Consider the following 20,000-nt stretch of genomic DNA (forward strand, 5'->3'; position numbering starts at 1 on the left):
CATCACACTGAGTCAATCTATAGAGATTCATCACACTGAGTCAATCTATAGAGATTCATCACACTGAGTCAATCTATAGAGATTCATCACACTGAGTCAATCTATAGAGATTCATCACACTGAGTCAATCTATAGAGATTCATCACACTGAGTCAATCTATAGAGATTCATCACACTGAGTCAATCTATAGAGATTCATCACACTGAGTCAATCTATAGAGATTCATCACACTGAGTCAATCTATAGAGATACATCACACTGAGTCAATCTATAGAGATTCATCACACTGAGTCAATCTATAGAGATACATCACACTGAGTCAATCTATAGAGATCTCACACTTGAGTCAATCTATAGAGATTCATCACACTGAGTCAATCTATAGAGATACATCACACTGAGTCAATCTATAGAGATTCATCACACTGAGTCAATCTATAGAGATTCATCACACTGAGTCAATCTATAGAGATTCATCACAATTTTCCTGTCCACAGTAGCTCTCCATCCGCCCCATCTCTGTTGTCTCTCTCTCTCTCTGTCACTACAATGTCATGTTCTAACATTTGTCTTTTCCATGTCCCCTCTGTCTCTCTCTCTCTCTCTCTCTCTCTCTCTCTCTCTCTCTCTCTCTCTCTCTCTCTCTCTCTCTCTCTCTCTCTCTCTCTCTCTCTCTCTACCTGTCCCTCATCCTCTCACTCTCTCAGGGTCGCTGTTCCAGGGAGAACTGTAAGTACCTACACCCTCCTCCCCACCTGAAGACCCAGCTGGAGATCAACGGCAGGAACAACCTGATCCAACAGAAGAACATGGCCATGCTGGCACAGCAGATGCAGCTTGCCAACGCCATGATGCCCGGCACACAGCTACAGACTACATGTATGGTAAGAGAAGATGGACGCACGCACGCACACACACACACACACACACACACACACACACACACACACACACACACACACACACACACACACACACACACACACACACACACACACACACACACACACACACACACACAAACACACATACACAGACAAACACACACACACACACAGACAAACACAGACACACACACAAACACACACACACACACAGTCATCGCTTCATCAGGACAGGCCCCATTGAGGAGAAGAGAGGAAGCCATGAAAGGACTTAGAGGATGAGAGAAGCAACAGCTTTCACAGTGACAGCCGCACCTACAACTTCCTGTGATTGAGAGGTTGACAGAGTAGAACAGAGAGAAGAAGAACAAAGAGAGCAAGGAGAGAGAGGTTGACAGAGTAGGACAGAGAGAAGAAGAACAAAGAGAGCAAAGAGAGAGAGGTTGACAGAGTAGGACAGAGAGAAGAAGAACAAAGAGAGCAAGGAGAGAGAGGTTGACAGAGTAGGACAGAGAGAAGAAGAACAAAGAGAGCAAGGAGAGAGAGGTTGACAGAGTAGGACAGAGAGAAGAAGAACAAAGAGAGCAAGGAGAGAGGTTGACAGAGTAGGACAGAGAGAAGAAGAACAAAGAGAGCAAGGAGAGAGAGGTTGACAGAGTAGGACAGAGAGAAGAAGAACAAAGAGAGCAAGGAGAGAGAGGTTGACAGAGTAGGACAGAGAGAAGAAGAACAAAGAGAGCAAGGAGAGAGAGGTTGACAGAGTAGGACAGAGAGAAGAAGAACAAAGAGAGCAAGGAGAGAGAGGTTGACAGAGTAGGACAGAGAGAAGAAGAACAAAGAGAGCAAGGAGAGAGAGGTTGACAGAGTAGGACAGCAGTAGATGGTGAAAGACAGACAGGGAAAAGACAGGAAACAGGAGTTAAGGCAAGGTGCTCACTGTTCTCTCTCTCTCTCTCTCTCTCTCTCTCTCTCTCTCTCTCTCTCTCTCTCTCTCTCTCTCTCTCTCTCTCTCTCTCCTAAACTCTCTCCACTTCTCACTGTCACACCCTCTCCTCCTCCTACTTCTCCCCATCTCTCCCTCCTTCCCTCTGTCTCCTCTCAGTGTGGGCGTGTGTTTTCATTTCATGCATGGTGCTCAGCTGAGGGTGATTTAATTAAAGCCTATTATAGCCTGGGCCAGAGTGATGATGCTGATGAGGCTTTATATTAGAGAGAGAACACTAACGGATGGCCCACGTCGCTATGGGTTAGGAGACACCAGGCTACAGTACAGTCTCAGTCTCTATCTGTCCTTCCTTCCTTCTTTCCTTCTCTCTCTCTCTCTCCCTCTCTCTCCTTCCTTCTCTCTCTCTCGCTGTCATTCCTTCTCTCTCCCCACCTCTCTCTCTCCTTCTCTCTCTCTGTCTCTCTCTCTCTCCTTCTCTCTCTCTCTCTCCTCACCTCTCTCTCTCTCTCTCTCTCTCTCTCTCTCTCTCTCTCTCTCTCTCTCTCTCTCTCTCTCTCTCTCTCTCTCTCTCTCTCTCGCGCGCTGTCATTCCTTCTCTCTCCCCACCTCTTTCTCTCTCTCTCTCAATTCAATTCAATTCAAGGGGCTTTATTGGCATGGGAAACATGTGTTAACATTGCCAAAGCAAGTGAGGTAGATAATATACAAAAGTGAAATAAACAATAAAAATTAACAGTAAACACTACACTCACAGAAGTTTCAAAAAAAAGTTTCTCTCTCTCTCCCCTCTTTCTCTCTCTCCCCTTCAAGTTCCCTCATTCACAGAACTGATGCAGGTCTTTATGACGTTATTCATTTGGCCATGTCTTTGATATCCTGTTTGTTATGATACAGCTGACGAAGGCTCGTGTGACATCTCTGTCATGGCAGTTTGTTGTGTCATCTGACGTTATTCTGGATCGTGACACTGTCACGGACCGCCTCATAGTCCTTAACAAAGACGGAGACAACTACGGAGATAAAGAAATATCAAACATATTTATTAAAGTCAGTAGTGTAAGGGATTGGTTGTGTGCGTGGTGATAGTGAGGGGTGTTGAGAAGTGCCTAAAGAAATGAACACAAAGAAGCCCCAAAATGCCACAGCCAAAAACAACAGTGTGTCTGAGTGGAGAGAGTCTCCTCGATGTATGGAGGAAAGGTGTATTTATCCCGAGCCCAGGTGTGTCCCATTTCGGAAAACAAGAGCGAGGAGACAAAATTGGGCAGACTGAGTGGGAGGGTCGTCACCCCCCCCCCCCCCCCCCCCCCCCCCGCCCATAAAACCACCAAGGACGCCGGGCACACCACACCAACCAACCAAAAAAATACACATTAAATATTCAACAAAATATACATAAACAAAATAAAATACTGCCCCAGCCAACGTCGTCCTGCCCAGACCTCAGCAGACCTCCTGCCCAGACCTCAGCAGACCTCCTGCCCAGACCTCAGCAGACTTCCTGCCCAGACCTCAGCAGACCTCCTGCCCAGACCTCAGCAGACCTCCTGCCCAGACCTCAGCAGACTTCCTGCCCAGACCTCAGCAGACCTCCTGCCCAGACCTCAGCAGACCTCCTGCCCAGACCTCAGCAACCTTTAAGAGGGAGGACAGCAGGGAACAGAAGACAGGAGCGACAGGACAACAGGACAACACAAAACACCCAGGCTAACTTGCTCTTACTGCAGATAGACTACAACAGACTGGCTCCCAGGCTAACTCTCTGTCTCCCTTTCCCTGTTCTCTTGTTCTGTCTATCTCTCTCTCTCTGTCTCCCTTTCCCTGTTCTCTTGTTCTGTCTATCTCTCTCTCTCTGTCTCCCTTTCCCTGTTCTCTTGTTCTGTCTATCTCTCTCTCTCTGTCTCCCTTTCCCTGTTCTCTTGTTCTGTCTATCTCTCTCTCTCTGTCTCCCTTTCCCTGTTCTCTTGTTCTGTCTATCTCTCTCTCTCTGTCTCCCTTTCCCTGTTCTCTTGTTCTGTCTATCTCTCTCTCTCTGTCTCCCTTTCCCTGTTCTCTTGTTCTGTCTATCTCTCTCTCTCTGTCTCCCTTTCCCTGTTCTCTTGTTCTGTCTATCTCTCTCTCTGTCTCCCTTTCCCTGTTCTCTTGTTCTGTCTATCTATCTCTCTCTGTCTCCCTTTCCCTGTTCTCTTGTTCTGTCTATCTCTCTCTCTGTCTCCCTTTCCCTGTTCTCTTGTTCTGTCTATCTCTCTCTCTCTGTCTCCCTTTCCCTGTTCTCTTGTTCTGTCTATCTCTCTCTCTGTCTCCCTTTCCCTGTTCTCTTGTTCTGTCTATCTCTCTCTCTCTCTGTCTCCCTTTCCCTGCTCTCTTGTTCTGTCTATCTCTCTCTCTGTCTCCCTTTCCCTGTTCTCTTGTTCTGTCTATCTCTCTCTCTGTCTCCCTTTCCCTGTTCTCTTGTTCTGTCTATCTCTCTCTCTGTCTCCCTTTCCCTGTTCTCTTGTTCTGTCTCTCTCTCTCTCTCTGTCTCCCTTTCCCTGTTCTCTTGTTCTGTCTATCTCTCTCTCTCTGTCTCCCTTTCCCTGTTCTCTTGTTCTGTCTATCTCTCTCTCTGTCTCCCTTTCCCTGTTCTCTTGTTCTGTCTATCTCTCTCTCTCTGTCTCCCTTTCCCTGTTCTCTTGTTCTGTCTATCTCTCTCTCTCTCTGTCTCCCTTTCCCTGTTCTCTTGTTCTGTCTCTCTCTCTCTCTCTGTCTCCCTTTCCCTGTTCTCTTGTTCTGTCTATCTCTCTCTCTCTGTCTCCCTTCCCCTGTTCTCTTGTTCTGTCTATCTCTCTCTCTGTCTCCCTTTCCCTGTTCTCTTGTTCTGTCTATCTCTCTCTCTCTGTCTCCCTTTCCCTGTTCTCTTGTTCTGTCTATCTCTCTCTCTCTGTCTCCCTTTCCCTGTTCTCTTGTTCTGTCTATCTCTCTCTCTGTCTCCCTTTCCCTGTTCTCTTGTTCTGTCTATCTCTCTCTCTCTGTCTCCCTTTCCCTGTTCTCTTGTTCTGTCTATCTCTCTCTCTCTGTCTCCCTTTCCCTGTTCTCTTGTTCTGTCTCTCTCTCTCTCTCTGTCTCCCTTTCCCTGTTCTCTTGTTTTATCTTTCTCTCTTTCTGTCTCCCTTTCTCTAAGTCTTGTTCTTTCTCTGTCTGTATTTTACTCCTCTTCACTCCTCACCTAGGATAGTCCAAATAGCCCCATATAGATGCTCTACAGATGGTCATACCATCAACAAACTGTTGATAAGGAACTGACTATCTGTCGTTAGCGGTTGATGTTACTCTTCAATAACACAGACCCCAGGACAAATCAGGGGGGGAAAAAATGGTTTATTCAAAGAGGACAAATCATAATCACTGTTATGCTGAGAGGTAGATGTTCATTCTCCCCTGTCCTCAGTGATTCTCTCCACAAAACAAAGGAACATGATGTAGTTTTATAACCCAACCCTAGCCTGTTGTTGACCAATTATAATTCCTTGCAATAAAACTTGACCAATGGCCAAATAACAAGTATCCTGTTTCAGGCTCAATGCCTAGACAATGCCTCCTATGTCTCTGACCCATTGATAATTAATTCCCTATCACAGAAAAAACCCTATTTCCATTCATCGTTAATTCCCTCTTGACCTTTAGTCGTCTGCGTTGTGTATTTATCTTCAAAATATTCTTACACTGTTGATAAGCAACTAATTGCTAAGGTTACGATTAGGGTTAGGGTAAAGTTAAGAACAAGGTTTATAATAAGGGTTAGGGTGAGGGTTAAGGTTAGGGTTAGGATATGGTTAAGGTTAGGTTAGGGCTAGGGTTAGTAGATAGTTTGTTGAAATGTTACTGAGCATCTACAGATGGACTACCCAAATAAAGTGTTACCTTTGTCCTCTAAGACTGGTTGAATATCTCCGACATATTTGAACACCGATACTGTGTTTCTCTTCTCTCTCGACAGCCGGTCCCCATGTTCTCTGTGACGCCCAGCCTTGCCTCTAATGCCAGTGCTGCTGCTGCCGCTGCGTTTAACCCCTACCTGGGCCCGGTGTCGCCCGGCCTGATGCCCACTGAGATCATGTCCAGCGCCCCGGTCTTGGTGACCAGTAACCCCAACGTCTCCATGCCCTCTGCCGCCGCTGCCGCCGCTGCACAGAAACTCATGAGGACAGACAGACTGGAGGTGAGTTGTTGCGATAAATACACATAAACACTGACTCAACCTGCCGTTCTTCTCTGCAGCCTAGCACTTGATTTATCAGAAACACAACTCGCATGGTTTCCCAGATCTATAATCACTGTTATTGAGTGCAAGGCTGGCAACTAGCAGTCAATGAGGACTGAATATCTTTCACCAAAGTAGATGTTCTATTCTTGTCTTGTGTCTCTTACATTACTAAAGGGCAGAGTTGAAAAGTGATGCTTAAACAGTTACATTATGTATCTAATACGCAGCAGTCTGTTACAGTAACTAACCCTCTGTTACCGTAATATAGTATTGATTTATTAGTCTGTTACAGTAACTAACCCTCTGGTACTGTAATATAGTATTGATGTATCAGTCTGTTACAGTAACTAACCCTCTGTTACCGTAATATAGTATTGATTTATCAGTCTGTTACAGTAACTAACCCTCTGGTACCGAAATATATTCATGATGTGTCAGTCTGTTACAGTAACTAACCCTCTGTTACCGAAATATATTCATGATGTGTCAGTCTGTTACAGTAACTAACCCTCTGGTACTGTAATATAGTATTGATTTATCAGTCTGTTACAGTAACTAACCCTCTGGTACTGTAATATAGTATTGATTTATCAGTCTGTTACAGTAACTAACCCTCTGTTACCATAATATAGTATTGATTTATCAGTCTGTTACAGTAACTAACCCTCTGGTACTGTAATATAGTATTGATTTATCAGTCTGTTACAGTAACTAACCTGTTACCGTAATATAGTATTGATTTATCAGTCTGTTACAGTAACTAACCCTCTGGTACTGTAATATAGTATTGATTTATCAGTCTGTTACAGTAACTAACCCTCTGTTACCGTAATATAGTATTGATTTATCAGTCTGTTACAGTAACTAACCCTCTGTTACCGTAATATAGTATTGATTTATCAGTCTGTTACAGTAACTAACCCTCTGTTACCATAATATAGTATTGATTTATCAGTCTGTTACAGTAACTAACCCTCTGTTACCGTAATATAGTATTGATTTATCAGTCTGTTACAGTAACTAACCCTCTGGTACTGTAATATATTCATGATGTGTCAGTCTGTTACAGTAACTAACCCTCTGTTACCGTAATCTATTCATGGTGTATCAGTCTGTTACAGTAACTAACCCTCTGTTACCGTAATATACTCATTAGACTCAGAGGGATGCAAATTAGCATAACTATCGCTTCCCACACATCATTAGCCCTGTCATTATCACACACACACACACACACACACACACACACACACACACACACACACACACACACACACACACACACACACACACACACACACACACACACACACACACACACACACACACACACACACAGAGAGAGAGAGAGAGAGAGACACACTGGATCCAATACTCTTGCAGTTGGTGCTGGGTGACCATGGCCTCTATACTCTTACAGTTGGTGCTGGGTGACCATGTCCTCCATACTCTTACAGTTGGTGCTGGGTGACCATGGCCTCCATACACTTACAGTTGGTGCTGGGTGACCATGGCCTCTATACTCTTACAGTTGGTGCTGGGTGACCATGGCCTCCATACTCTTACAGTTGGTGCTGGGTGACCATGGCCTCTATACTCTTACAGTTGGTGCTGGGTGACCATGGCCTCCATACTCTTACAGTTGGTGCTGGGTGACCATGGCCTCCATACTCTTACAGTTGAGGTTGGGTGACCATGGCCTCCATACTCTTACAGTTGGTGCTGGGTGACCATGGCCTCCATACTCTTACAGTTGGTGCTGGGTGACCATGGCCTCCATACTCTTACAGTTGGTGCTGGGTGACCATGGCCTCTATACTCTTCCAGTTGGTGCTGGGTGACCATGGCCTCTATACTCTTACAGTTGGTGCTGGGTGACCATGTTCTCCATACTCTTACAGTTGGTGATGGGTGACCATGGCCTCCACACTCTTCCAGTTGGTGCTGGGTGACCATGGCCTCCAAACTCTTACAGTTGGTGTTGGGTGACCATGGCCTCTATACTCTTACAGTTGGTGCTGGGTGACCATGGACTCTATACTCTTACAGTTGGTGCTGGGTGACCATGGCCTCTATACTCTTACAGTTGGTGCTGGGTGACCATGGCCTCTATACTCTTACAGTTGGTGCTGGGTGACCATGGCCTCTATATTCTTACAGTTGGTGCTGGGTGACCATGGCCTCTATACTCTTAATGTTGGTGCTGGGTGACCATGGACTCTATACTCTTACAGTTGGTGCTGGGTGACCATGGCCTCCATACTCTTACAGTTGGTGCTGGGTGACCATGGCCTCCATACTCTTACAGTTGGTGCTGGGTGACCATGGCCTCTATACTCTTACAGTTGGTGCTGGGTGACCATAGCCTCCATACTCTTACAGTTGGTGCTGGGTGACCATGGCCTCCATACTCTTACAGTTGGTGCTGGGGGACCATGGCCTCCATACTCATACAGTTGGTGTTGGGTGACCATGGCCTCTATACTCTTACAGTTGGTGCTGGGTGACCATGGCCTCCATACTCTTACAGTTGGTGCTGGGTGACCATGGCCTCTATACTCTTACAGTTGGTGTTGGGTGACCATGGCCTCTATACTGTTACAGTTGGTGCTGGGTGACCATGGCCTCTATACTCTTACAGTTGGTGCTGGGTGACCATGTCCTCCATACTCTTACAGTTGGTGTTGGGTGACCATGGCCTCCATACTCTTACAGTTGGTGCTGGGTGACCATGGCCTCCATACTCTTACAGTTGGTGCTGGGTGACCATGGCCTCCATACTCTTACAGTTGGTGCTGGGTGACCATGGCCTCTATACTCTTACAGTTGGTGCTGGGTGACCATGGCCTCTATACTCTTACAGTTGGTGCTGGGTGACCATGGCCTCCATACTCTTACAGTTGGTGATGGGTGACCATGGCCTCCACACTCTTCCAGTTGGTGCTGGGTGACCATGGCCTCCAAACTCTTACAGTTGGTGTTGGGTGACCATGGCCTCTATACTCTTACAGTTGGTGCTGGGTGACCATGGACTCTATACTCTTACAGTTGGTGCTGGGTGACCATGGCCTCTATACTCTTACAGTTGGTGCTGGGTGACCATGGCCTCTATACTCTTACAGTTGGTGCTGGGTGACCATGGCCTCTATACTCTTACAGTTGGTGCTGGGTGACCATGGCCTCTATACTCTTAATGTTGGTGCTGGGTGACCATGGACTCTATACTCTTACAGTTGGTGCTGGGTGACCATGGCCTCCATACTCTTACAGTTGGTGCTGGGTGACCATGGCCTCCATACTCTTACAGTTGGTGCTGGGTGACCATGGCCTCTATACTCTTACAGTTGGTGCTGGGTGACCATGGCCTCTATACTCTTACAGTTGGTGCTGGGTGACCATGACCTCCACACTCTTACAGTTGGTGTTGGGTGACCATGGCCTCCATACTCTTACAGTTGGTGCTGGGGGACCATGGCCTCCATACTCTTACAGTTGGTGTTGGGTGACCATGGCCTCTATACTCTTACAGTTGGTGCTGGGTGACCATGGCCTCCATACTCTTACAGTTGGTGCTGGGTGACCATGGCCTCCATACTCTTACAGTTGGTGCTGGGTGACCATGGCCTCTATACTCTTACAGTTGGTGCTGGGTGACCATGGCCTCTATACTGTTACAGTTGGTGCTGGGTGACCATGGCCTCTATACTCTTACAGTTGGTGCTGGGTGACCATGTCCTCCATACTCTTACAGTTGGTGTTGGGTGACCATGGCCTCCATACTCTTACAGTTGGTGCTGGGTGACCATGGCCTCCATACTCTTACAGTTGGTGCTGGGTGACCATGGCCTCCATACTCTTACAGTTGGTGCTGGGTGACCATGGCCTCTATACTCTTACAGTTGGTGCTGGGTGACCATGGCATCCATACTCTTACAGTTGGTGTTGGGTGACCATGGCCTCCATACTCTTACAGTTGGTGCTGGGTGACCATGGCCTCTATACTCTCACAGTTGGTGCTTGGTGACCATGGCCTCCATACTCTTACAGTTAGTGCTGGTTGACCATGGCCTCCATACTCTTACAGTTGGTGCTGGGTGACCATGGCCTCTATACTCTTACAGTTGGTGCTGGGTGACCATGGTCTCTATACTCTTACAGTTGGTGCTGGGTGACCAAGGCCTCTATACTCTTACAGTTGGTGCTGGGTGACCATGGCCTCCATACTCTTACAGTTGGTGCTGGGTGACCATGGCCTCTATACTCTTACAGTTGGTGCTGGGTGACCATGGCCTCTATACTCTTACAGTTGGTGCTGGGTGACCATGGCCTCCATACTCTTACAGTTGGTGTTGGGTGACCATGGCCTCCATACTCTTACAGTTGGTGCTGGGTGACCATGGCCTCCATACTCTTACAGTTGGTGCTGGGTGACCATGGCCTCTATACTCTTACAGTTGGTGTTGGGTGACCATGTCCTCCATACTCTTACAGTTGGTGCTGGGTGACCATGGCCTCCATAGTCTTACAGTTGGTGCTGGGTGACCATGGCCTCCATACTCTTACAGTTGGTGCTGGGTGACCATGGCCTCTATACTCTTACAGTTGGTGCTGGGTGACCATGGCCTCCATACTCTTACAGTTGGTGTTGGGTGACCATGGCCTCCACACTCTTACAGTTGGTGCTGGGTGACCATGGCCTCCACACTCTTACAGTTGGTGCTGGGTGACCATGGCCTCCATACTCTTACAGTTGAGGTTGGGTGACCATGGCCTCTATACTCTTACAGTTGGTGCTGGGTGACCATGGCCTCCATACTCTTACAGTTGGTGCTGGGTGACCATGGCCTCCATACTCTTACAGTTGGTGCTGGGTGACCATGGCCTCCATACTCTTACAGTTGGTGCTGGGTGACCATGGCCTCCATACTCTTACAGTTGGTGCTGGGTGACCATGGCCTCTATACTCTTACAGTTGGTGCTGGGTGACCATGGCCTCCATACTCTTACAGTTGGTGCTGGGTGACCATGGCCTCTATACTCTTACAGTTGGTGCTGGGTGAACATGGCCTCTATACTCCTGCAGTTGGTGCTGGGTGACCATGGCCTCTTATACTCCTGCATTTGGTCTTAGCAAGTATTTCTGTATTGGGCACACGGTTGCGCCAGGTGATTCCCAGGATGCGCTGCAGGCATCAAATAAATAAAAAATGAGCTGAATACTTTGTGTGTAGACCTTACAGTGAAATGCTTAATTACAAGCCCTTAACCAACAATGCAGTTTTAAGAAAAAAAGAAGCAAAAATAAAATAACAGTAGTGAGGCTATATACAGGGGGTTCCGGTAAAAAGTCAAAGTGCGGGGGCACTGGTTAGTTGAGGTAATTGAGGTAATATGTACAGTTGAAGTCGGAAGATTACATACATCTTAGCCAAATACATTCAAACTCAGTTTTTTAATTAGAGTAAAAATTCCCTGTCTTAGGTCAGTTAGGATCACCACTTTATTTTAAGAATATTAAATGTGAGAATAATATTAGAGAGAATTATTTATTTCAGCTTTTATTTATTTCATCACATTCTCAGTGGGTCAGAAGTTTACATACCCTCAATTAGTATTTGGTAGCATTGCCTTTAAATTGTTTAACTTGGGTCAAACGTTTCGGGTAGCCTTCCACAATCTTCCCACAATAAGTTGGGGGAATTTTGGCCCATTCCTCCTGACAGAGCTGGTGTAACTGAGTCAGGTTTGTAGGCCTCCTTGCTTGCACACGCTTTTTCAGTTCTGCCCACAAATCTTCTATGGGATTGAGGTCAGGGCTTTGTGATGGCCACTCCAATACCTTGACTTTGTTGTCCTTAAGCCATTTTGCCACATATTTGGAAGTATGCTTGGGGTCATTGTCCATTTGGAAGACCCATTTGTGAACAAGCTTTAACTTCCTGACTGGTCCCATGGTGTTTATACTTGTGTACTATTGTTTGTACAGATGAATGTGGTACCTTCAGGCGTTTGGAAATTGCTCCCAAGGATGAACCAGACTTGTGGAGGTCTACAATGTTTTTTCTGAGGTCTTGGCTGATTTCTTTTGATTTTCCCATGATGTCAAGCAAAGAGGCACTGAGTTTGAAGGTAGGCCTTGAAATACATCCACAGGTACACCTACAATTGACTCAAATAATGCCAATTAGCCTATCAGAAGCTTCTATATCCATGACATCCTTTTCTGGAATTGTCCAAGCTGTTTTGAAGGCACAGTCAACTTAGTGTGTGTAAACTTCTGACCCATTGGAATTGTGAAACAGTGAATTATAAGTGAAATAATATGTCTGTAAACAATTGTTGGAAAAATACTTGTGTCATGCACAAAGTAGATGTCCTAACCGACTTGCCAAAACTATAGTTGTTAACAAGAAATGTGTGGAGTGGTTGAAAAACGAGTTTTAATGACTCCAACCTAAGTGTATGTAAACTTCCGACTTCAACTTTACATGTAAGTAGAGGTATGTGTGACTATGCATGTATAATAACGGGAACTTATTTGATATTTTGTAGTCATGTGTTGGAACCGGTGTATTTTCTGAATCAAACGCGCAAAATAAATGGACATTTTGGGGATATAACGACAGAATTTATTAAACAAAAGGTCCATTTGTGATGTTTAATGGACATATTGGAGTGCCAACAGAAGAAGATCTTCAAAGGTAAGGCATGAATTATATCGTTATTTCTGACTTTTGTGTTGCGCCTGGCGGGTTGAAATGTGATTTTCATGTGTTGGTATGCTGGGCGCTGTCCTCAGATAATCGCATGGTTTGCTTTCGCCATAAAGCCTTTTTGAAATCTGACACTGTGGCTGGATTAACAAGACGTTCATGTTTAAACCGATGTATAACACTTGTATGATTTATGAATTATTATTATGAGTATTTCTGTTTTTGAATTTGGCGCGCTGCTATTTCACTGGGTGTTTATGTCAAATTAATCCCGTTAACGGGATTGGCGTGCGAAGGGATCACTAAGAAGTTAAAGGTCTTACTCACATCAGCTACGAAGAGCGTGATCACACAGTCGTCTGGAACAGCTGATGCTCTCATGCATGCTTCAGTGTTGCTTGCTTCGAAGTGAGCATAGAAGTTATTCAGCTCGTCTGGTAGGCTTGTGCCACTGAGCAGCTACAGGCTTTTAAGTCCCTTTGTAATATGTAATAGTTTGCAAGCCCTGCCACATCCGACAAGCGCCGGAGTCGGTGTAGTACGATTCAATCTTAGCCCTGTATTGACACTTTCCCTCTTTGATGTTTCGTTGGAGGGCATAGCGAGATTTCTTATAAGCATCCGGGTTAGAGTCCCGCTCCTTGAAAGCGGCAGGTCTACCCTTTAGCTCATTGCAGATTTTGCCTGTAATCCATGGTTTCTCGTTGTGGTATGTACATACGGTCACTGTGGGGACAACATCATCGATGCGCTTGTTGATGAAGCCAGTGACTGATGTAGCGTACTCCTCAATGCCATCAGAAGAATCGCGGGACATATTCCAGTCTGTGCTAGCAAAACAGTCCTGTAGCTTAGCATCTGTGTCCTCTGACCACTTCCTTATAGAGGTTTTTTTTGTTGCATTTTTGACATGCTGGTAGAAATTAGGTAAAACAGATTTAAGTTTCCCTGCATTAAAGTCCCCGGCCACTAGGAGCGTCGCCTCTGGATGATCATTTTCCTGTTTGCTTATGGCCCTATACAGCTCGTTGAGTGCCGTCTTAGTGCCAGCCTCGGCTTGTGGTGCTAAATAGACCACTACGAAAAATATAGATAAAACTCTCTTGGTAAATAGTGTAGTCTACAGCTTCTCATGAGATACTCTACCTCAGGCGAGCAACATCTTGAGACTTCCTTAATATTAGATTTCGCACACCAGCTGTTATTTACAGATAGACACAGACTGCCACCCCTTGTCTTACAGGCAGCCGTTCTATCTTGCCGATGGACCGAAAACCCAGCCAGCTGTATGTTATTCATGTCGTTGCTCAGCCACGATTCGGTGAAACATAGCCTACTCCAGTTTTTAATGTCCCGTTGGTAGGATATCCTTGATCGGAGCTAATCCGTTTTGTTATCCAATGACTGGCTAATAGGACTGATGGTAGAGGGGGTTTACTCACTCGCCTACGATTTCTCAGAAGGCAGCCCGACCTCTGTCCCCTTTTTCTCCGTCTTTTCTTCACGCAAATTATGGGGGTTTGGTATATCCTTCACATCGGACTCGTGAATGAAAAAATGTTTGTCCAGTTCGAGGTGAGTTATCGGTGTTCTGATGTCCAGAAGGTATTTTTGGTCATAAGTGATGGTAGCAGAAACATTATGTACAAAATAAGTTTAAAAAATAAGTTACAAACAACACAAAAAAAATTACAAAATAGCACAGTTGGTTAGGAGCACGTAAAACGTCAGCCATCCCCTCCGGGGCCATTCTTTCTTTCTTACTGTATGATACTGGAGTCTAGCCAGTATCAAACGGTGATCTGTCCAGCATTCTGCACCCCTCGTGGCACGTGTCTGTCACGTTCGTCGTAAGGAGGAGACCAAGGCGCAGCGTGATATGAATACGTCTTCTTTAATTAAAGGAAGAACACTGAACAAACTAACAAAGTAACAAAAACGACCGTGAAGCTAAATAGAACGAGTGCTGACATGCAACTCCACATAGACAACTACCCACAAAACCTAAATGGAAAATGGCAACCTAAATAGGATCCCCAATCAGAGACAACGATAAACAGCTGCCTCTGATTGGGAACCAATTCAGGCCACCATAAACCTACATTACCTAGACATACAAAATCCACTTACTGTAGATAAACAAAAACCCAAGACAAGTCAAAAACACACATACCCACCCTCGTCACACCCTGACCTGGCCAAAATAATACAGAAAATATAGAAAACTAAGGTCAGGGCGTGACAGTGTCAGCATTAGTGTCAAAACGTCTCACTATGATGTAGTCGATCAGGCGCCAGTGTTTGGAGCATGGATGCATCCATGATGTTTTATATTTGTTCTTCTGCTGGAACAAGGTGTTAGAGACAATGATGTCGTGCTCGGCACTTAGAGATAGCAGTCTTATGCCGTTCTCATTGACCTGGCCAACACCATGCCTACCCAGCACTCCAACTCCACATCCTGTTGTTCTGTCCCACCCTAGCGTTGAAGTCACCCAGCACAAATATCTTGTCATTCCTGGGGAAACAGTGAATGGCCTCATCTAGTGACTGGTAGAAGCAGTCTGCCTCATTTTCAGAATAGTAGCATAATGCATCTTGGCTAGGGGGATACGGAGAGACATGAGTCTTTCACTTATGCCGACAGGTGTTTCAGTGAGGCTGGGTAGAAAGTGGTTCTTATTTTCCTGTCCCACACCGTGCTAATGTTGTTCATCCGGAGGGTAACCTTTCCAGAAGAAGTTGTAACCTTCTCCCTCCTCTTTCAGGGAACCTTCATCCAGGAACCTGGTCTCACTCAGGGCAGCAATCAAAGCTGTTCTCCGATGGGGTCTGTTGCTATTATTCAAAAGAGTTCTGATGTTTATTATTTTCTTTAGCATTTTTCGACCGCTGAGTGGAACTCCCGATAGGTGCGGTAGACTATCCAGGATGGAGTGAACGGGCAATTCTTAGGCCACCTTTTCTAGACCTCTCCCCAGCAGTGTGGCTCCTAAATAGGGCTGCTCAGTCACACAGGGGTCTGCAGGGAGCAGCTGCCACTCAATTCCCAGCTGCTGGCGACCATAATAGTCCTGTGCCGCTGGCATGCAGGGGTCTGATTAAGTGGCACCTGGTGCATTCCCTGTCACCAGACACTCCAATGCTGCCGGTCTTTAGTCCGGTTTCCGGTTGATGGCTTCACCTAGGTCAGAAGTGGATACCTGCGCAAAGGAAGTTATTTAAAGTGCCGCAGAGGGTGCGCAATCCCCAACAGCACTACTTCACTGTAGGAAGGTGAAATTCCAGTGGCAAGGGGTGAAACCCAGGACGACCAGTACCTTCCACAGCTGCAGGAAGCTGCCGAAACCCCAGTCTGTCAGCGTCCGCCTACCACGCACCGCCAGGACGCTGCTTTTCTTTTAAGGTGTGCTCTCCTAGCCTTTGTGTAGCAGACTAACCCACAAGGCAGTGGGACAGTGGTTGATGGCTGCCAAGACGTGTCCACACAAAGGTGTCCCTGTAAAGACGCATCTCTGGGTATTATTCCAGTGGATATTATATCACACTAGTGTATTATTCCAGTGGATATTATATCACACTAGTGTATTTTTCCATTGGATATTATATCACACTAGTGTATTATTCCAGGGGATCTTTAATTCCCCAATCAGAGTCATCACTGATTAGAAAACCTGATGTCCACCTGTGATTCTCAGGGCTCACTGCTCACTCACAATCTCATGCATTATGTAGCGATGCCTAGGATACACTAGTAGCCAGATAATAGGAAAATAAAATAATTGAGACCAATTCTGAGAGGAGAGGAGGAGGGGAGAGGAGTAGGGGAGGCTGGGGAGATGGAGAGAAGGGACAGGAGAGAAGGGGGCAGGATCATTGGGAAGGTGATGTTGGGAACATGTGTGTTTAATTAACAAAGGCGTTGCAGAGGAAGTCTCAGGGCGAGTGGACAACTCTGTGAACGAGGGAAGTGGTCAATAACAGGAAAGACAGATCGAAAATCAATGCCCAGCAGGCCAGTTAAGGTCTACAGGAAAGGAGGGGGAGAGGAGAGGATGACACAGGGGGGAGGAAGGGGAGTGAAGGAGCAATTTGGATTTCACTAACTAGGGGTGATTTCACTAACTAGGGGTGATTTCACTGACGAGGGGTGATTTCACTGACGAGGGTTTGAATACACTGACGAGGGTTTGAATTCACTGACCGGGGGGGGGGGGGGGGGTGATTTCATGGAAATAGAGAGGGAGAGAGAAAGGAAGTGGGAAGGAGGGAGGGAGAAAGGAAGTGGGAAGGAGGGAGGGAGGGAGAAAGGAAGTGGGAAGGAGGGAGGGAGGGAGAAAGGAAGTGTGGAAGGAGGAAGGGAGAAAGGAAGTGGGAAGGAGGGAGGGAGGGAGAAAGGAAGTGTGGAAGGAGGAAGGGAGGGAGAAAGGGAGGGAGGGAGAAAGGAAGTGGGAGGGAGGGAGGGAGAAAGGAAGTGGAAAGGAGGGAGGGAGGGAGAAAGGAAGTGGAAAGGAGGGAGGGAGGGAGGGAGGGAGGGAGGGAGGGAGGGAGGGAGGGAGGGAGGGAGGGAGGGAGGGAGGGAGGGAGGGAGGGAGGGCAGGTGTAATAAACTGATATGCATACAAGTTCTGGCCAATCCCTGATTAGTTAGATTCCATAAGGAAATGTGCTGTTGCCTCAGTATCCCCACCCACTATTAGTGTTACAGTACTTTATTGAGCCACACCATGCTCTAACCTCATTGGCTAAGAAGTGGGTTTGCTAAAAATACCCTTCAGAAAAAGGGGCATACACATTTTAGTCTCTATCATAGTGTGTCATTAAAAATAAACAGCTGCGGGATTCTGCTGTTGACCACTGTTGAACTAAACGTTTGTGAGTTATTTGCTTAAACTTGGCGTAATTCCTTTTTTAGAATATTGAGCTAGCTTTGTTTTTTGTTGTACTTGAAATGGAAGAAAACTAAACTCACAATGTTCAGATTTCTTCCTACCTTTGTGTTTTGCTCTCCTCCCCCCTTTCTTCCCTTCTATTGGGAGAGAAGCTACTTACACTGCAGCATCTAAGGCCTCAATAAGTCATTCCTATCTTACCTACATTATGATAATGAGGTCTCAATAAGTCATTCCTATCTTACCTGCATTATGATAATGAGGTCTCAATAAGTAATTCCTATCTTACCTACATTATGATAATGAGGTCTCAATAAGTCATTCCTATCTTACCTGCATTATGATAATGAGGCCTCAATAAGTCATTCCTATCTTACCTGCATTATGATAATGAGGTTTCAATAAGTCATTCCTATCTAACCTACATTATGGTAATGAGGTCTCAATAAGTCATTCCTATCTAACCTGCATTATGATAATGAGGTCTCAATAAGTCATTCCTATCTTACCTACATTATGATAATGAGGTCTCAATAAGTCATTCCTATCTTACCTGCATTATGATAATGAGGTCTCAATAAGTCATTCCTATCTTACCTACATTATGATAATGAGGTCTCAATAAGTCATTCCTATCTTACCTGCATTATGATAATGAGGTCTCAATAAGTCATTCCTATCTTACCTACATTATGATAATGAGGTCTCAATAAGTCATTCCTATCTTACCTGCATTATGATAATGAGGTCTCAATAAGTCATTCCTATCTTACCTGCATTATGATAATGAGGTCTCAATAAGTCATTCCTATCTTACCTGCATTATGATAATGAGGTCTCAATAAGTCATTCCTATCTTACCTACATTATGATGATGAGGTCTCAATAAGTCATTCCTATCTTACCTGCATTATGATAATGAGGTCTCAATAAGTAATTCCTATCTTACCTGCATTATGATAATGAGGTCTCAATAAGTCATTCCTATCTAACCTGCATTATGATAATGAGGTCTCAATAAGTCATCCCTATCTTACCTGCATTATGATAATGAGGTCTCAATAAGTCATTCCTATCTTACCTGCATTATGATAATGAGGTCTCAATAAGTCATTCCTATCTTACCTACATTATGATAATGAGGTCTCAATAAGTCATTCCTATCTTACCTACATTATGATAATGAGGTCTCAATAAGTCATTCCTATCTTACCTACATTATGATAATGAGGTCTCAATAAGTCATTCCTATCTTACCTACATTATGATAATGAGGTCTCAATAAGTCATTCCTATCTTACCTGCATTATGATAATGAGGTCTCAATAAGTCATTCCTATCTTACCTACATTATGATAATGAGGTCTCAATAAGTCATTCCTATCTTACCTGCATTATGATAATGAGGTCTCAATAAGTCATTCCTATCTTACCTGCATTATGATAATGAGGTCTCAATAAGTCATTCCTATCTTACCTGCATTATGATAATGAGGTCTCAATAAGTCATTCCTATCTTACCTACATTATGATGATGAGGTCTCAATAAGTCATTCCTATCTTACCTGCATTATGATAATGAGGTCTCAATAAGTAATTCCTATCTTACCTGCATTATGATAATGAGGTCTCAATAAGTCATTCCTATCTAACCTGCATTATGATAATGAGGTCTCAATAAGTCATCCCTATCTTACCTGCATTATGATAATGAGGTCTCAATAAGTCATTCCTATCTTACCTGCATTATGATAATGAGGTCTCAATAAGTCATTCCTATCTTACCTACATTATGATAATGAGGTCTCAATAAGTCATTCCTATCTTACCTACATTATGATAATGAGGTCTCAATAAGTCATTCCTATCTTACCTACATTATGATAATGAGGTCTCAATAAGTCATTCCTATCTTACCTACATTATGATAATGAGGTCTCAATAAGTCATTCCTATCTTACCTGCATTATGATAATGAGGTCTCAATAAGTCATTCCTATCTTACCTACATTATGATAATGAGGTCTCAATAAGTCATTCCTATCTTACCTGCATTATGATAATGAGGTCTCAATAAGTCATTCCTATCTTACCTGCATTATGATAATGAGGTCTCAATAAGTCATTCCTATCTTACCTGCATTATGATAATGAGGTCTCAATAAGTCATTCCTATCTTACCTACATTATGATGATGAGGTCTCAATAAGTCATTCCTATCTTACCTGCATTATGATAATGAGGTCTCAATAAGTAATTCCTATCTTACCTGCATTATGATAATGAGGTCTCAATAAGTCATTCCTATCTAACCTGCATTA

The 20,000-nt window shown here is 44.8% G+C and overlaps 1 protein-coding gene across 5 annotated transcripts in view; it reads left to right on the forward strand.

The window, feature by feature from the left end:
• Nucleotides 1–630: 630 nt before the first annotated feature.
• The window catches only part of LOC120039987 (muscleblind-like protein 1), a 44,511-nt gene continuing 25,141 nt past the window's right edge, over nucleotides 631–20,000 (forward strand). For 2 of the 5 annotated variants that reach the window (XM_038985304.1, XM_038985305.1), the window contains exons 1-2: nucleotides 631–885; nucleotides 5,808–6,029. In XM_038985304.1, the coding sequence (XP_038841232.1) occupies nucleotides 811–885; nucleotides 5,808–6,029 (297 nt within the window). In that variant the 5' untranslated portion in view covers nucleotides 631–810. The remainder of the gene's footprint in view (nucleotides 886–5,807; nucleotides 6,030–20,000) is intronic. The other 3 variants (XM_038985307.1, XM_038985306.1, XM_038985303.1) reach the window with 3 other exon arrangements.

Source organism: Salvelinus namaycush, unplaced genomic scaffold (genome assembly GCF_016432855.1).
Source record: "Salvelinus namaycush isolate Seneca unplaced genomic scaffold, SaNama_1.0 Scaffold316, whole genome shotgun sequence".
Taxonomy (NCBI): domain Eukaryota; kingdom Metazoa; phylum Chordata; class Actinopteri; order Salmoniformes; family Salmonidae; genus Salvelinus; species Salvelinus namaycush.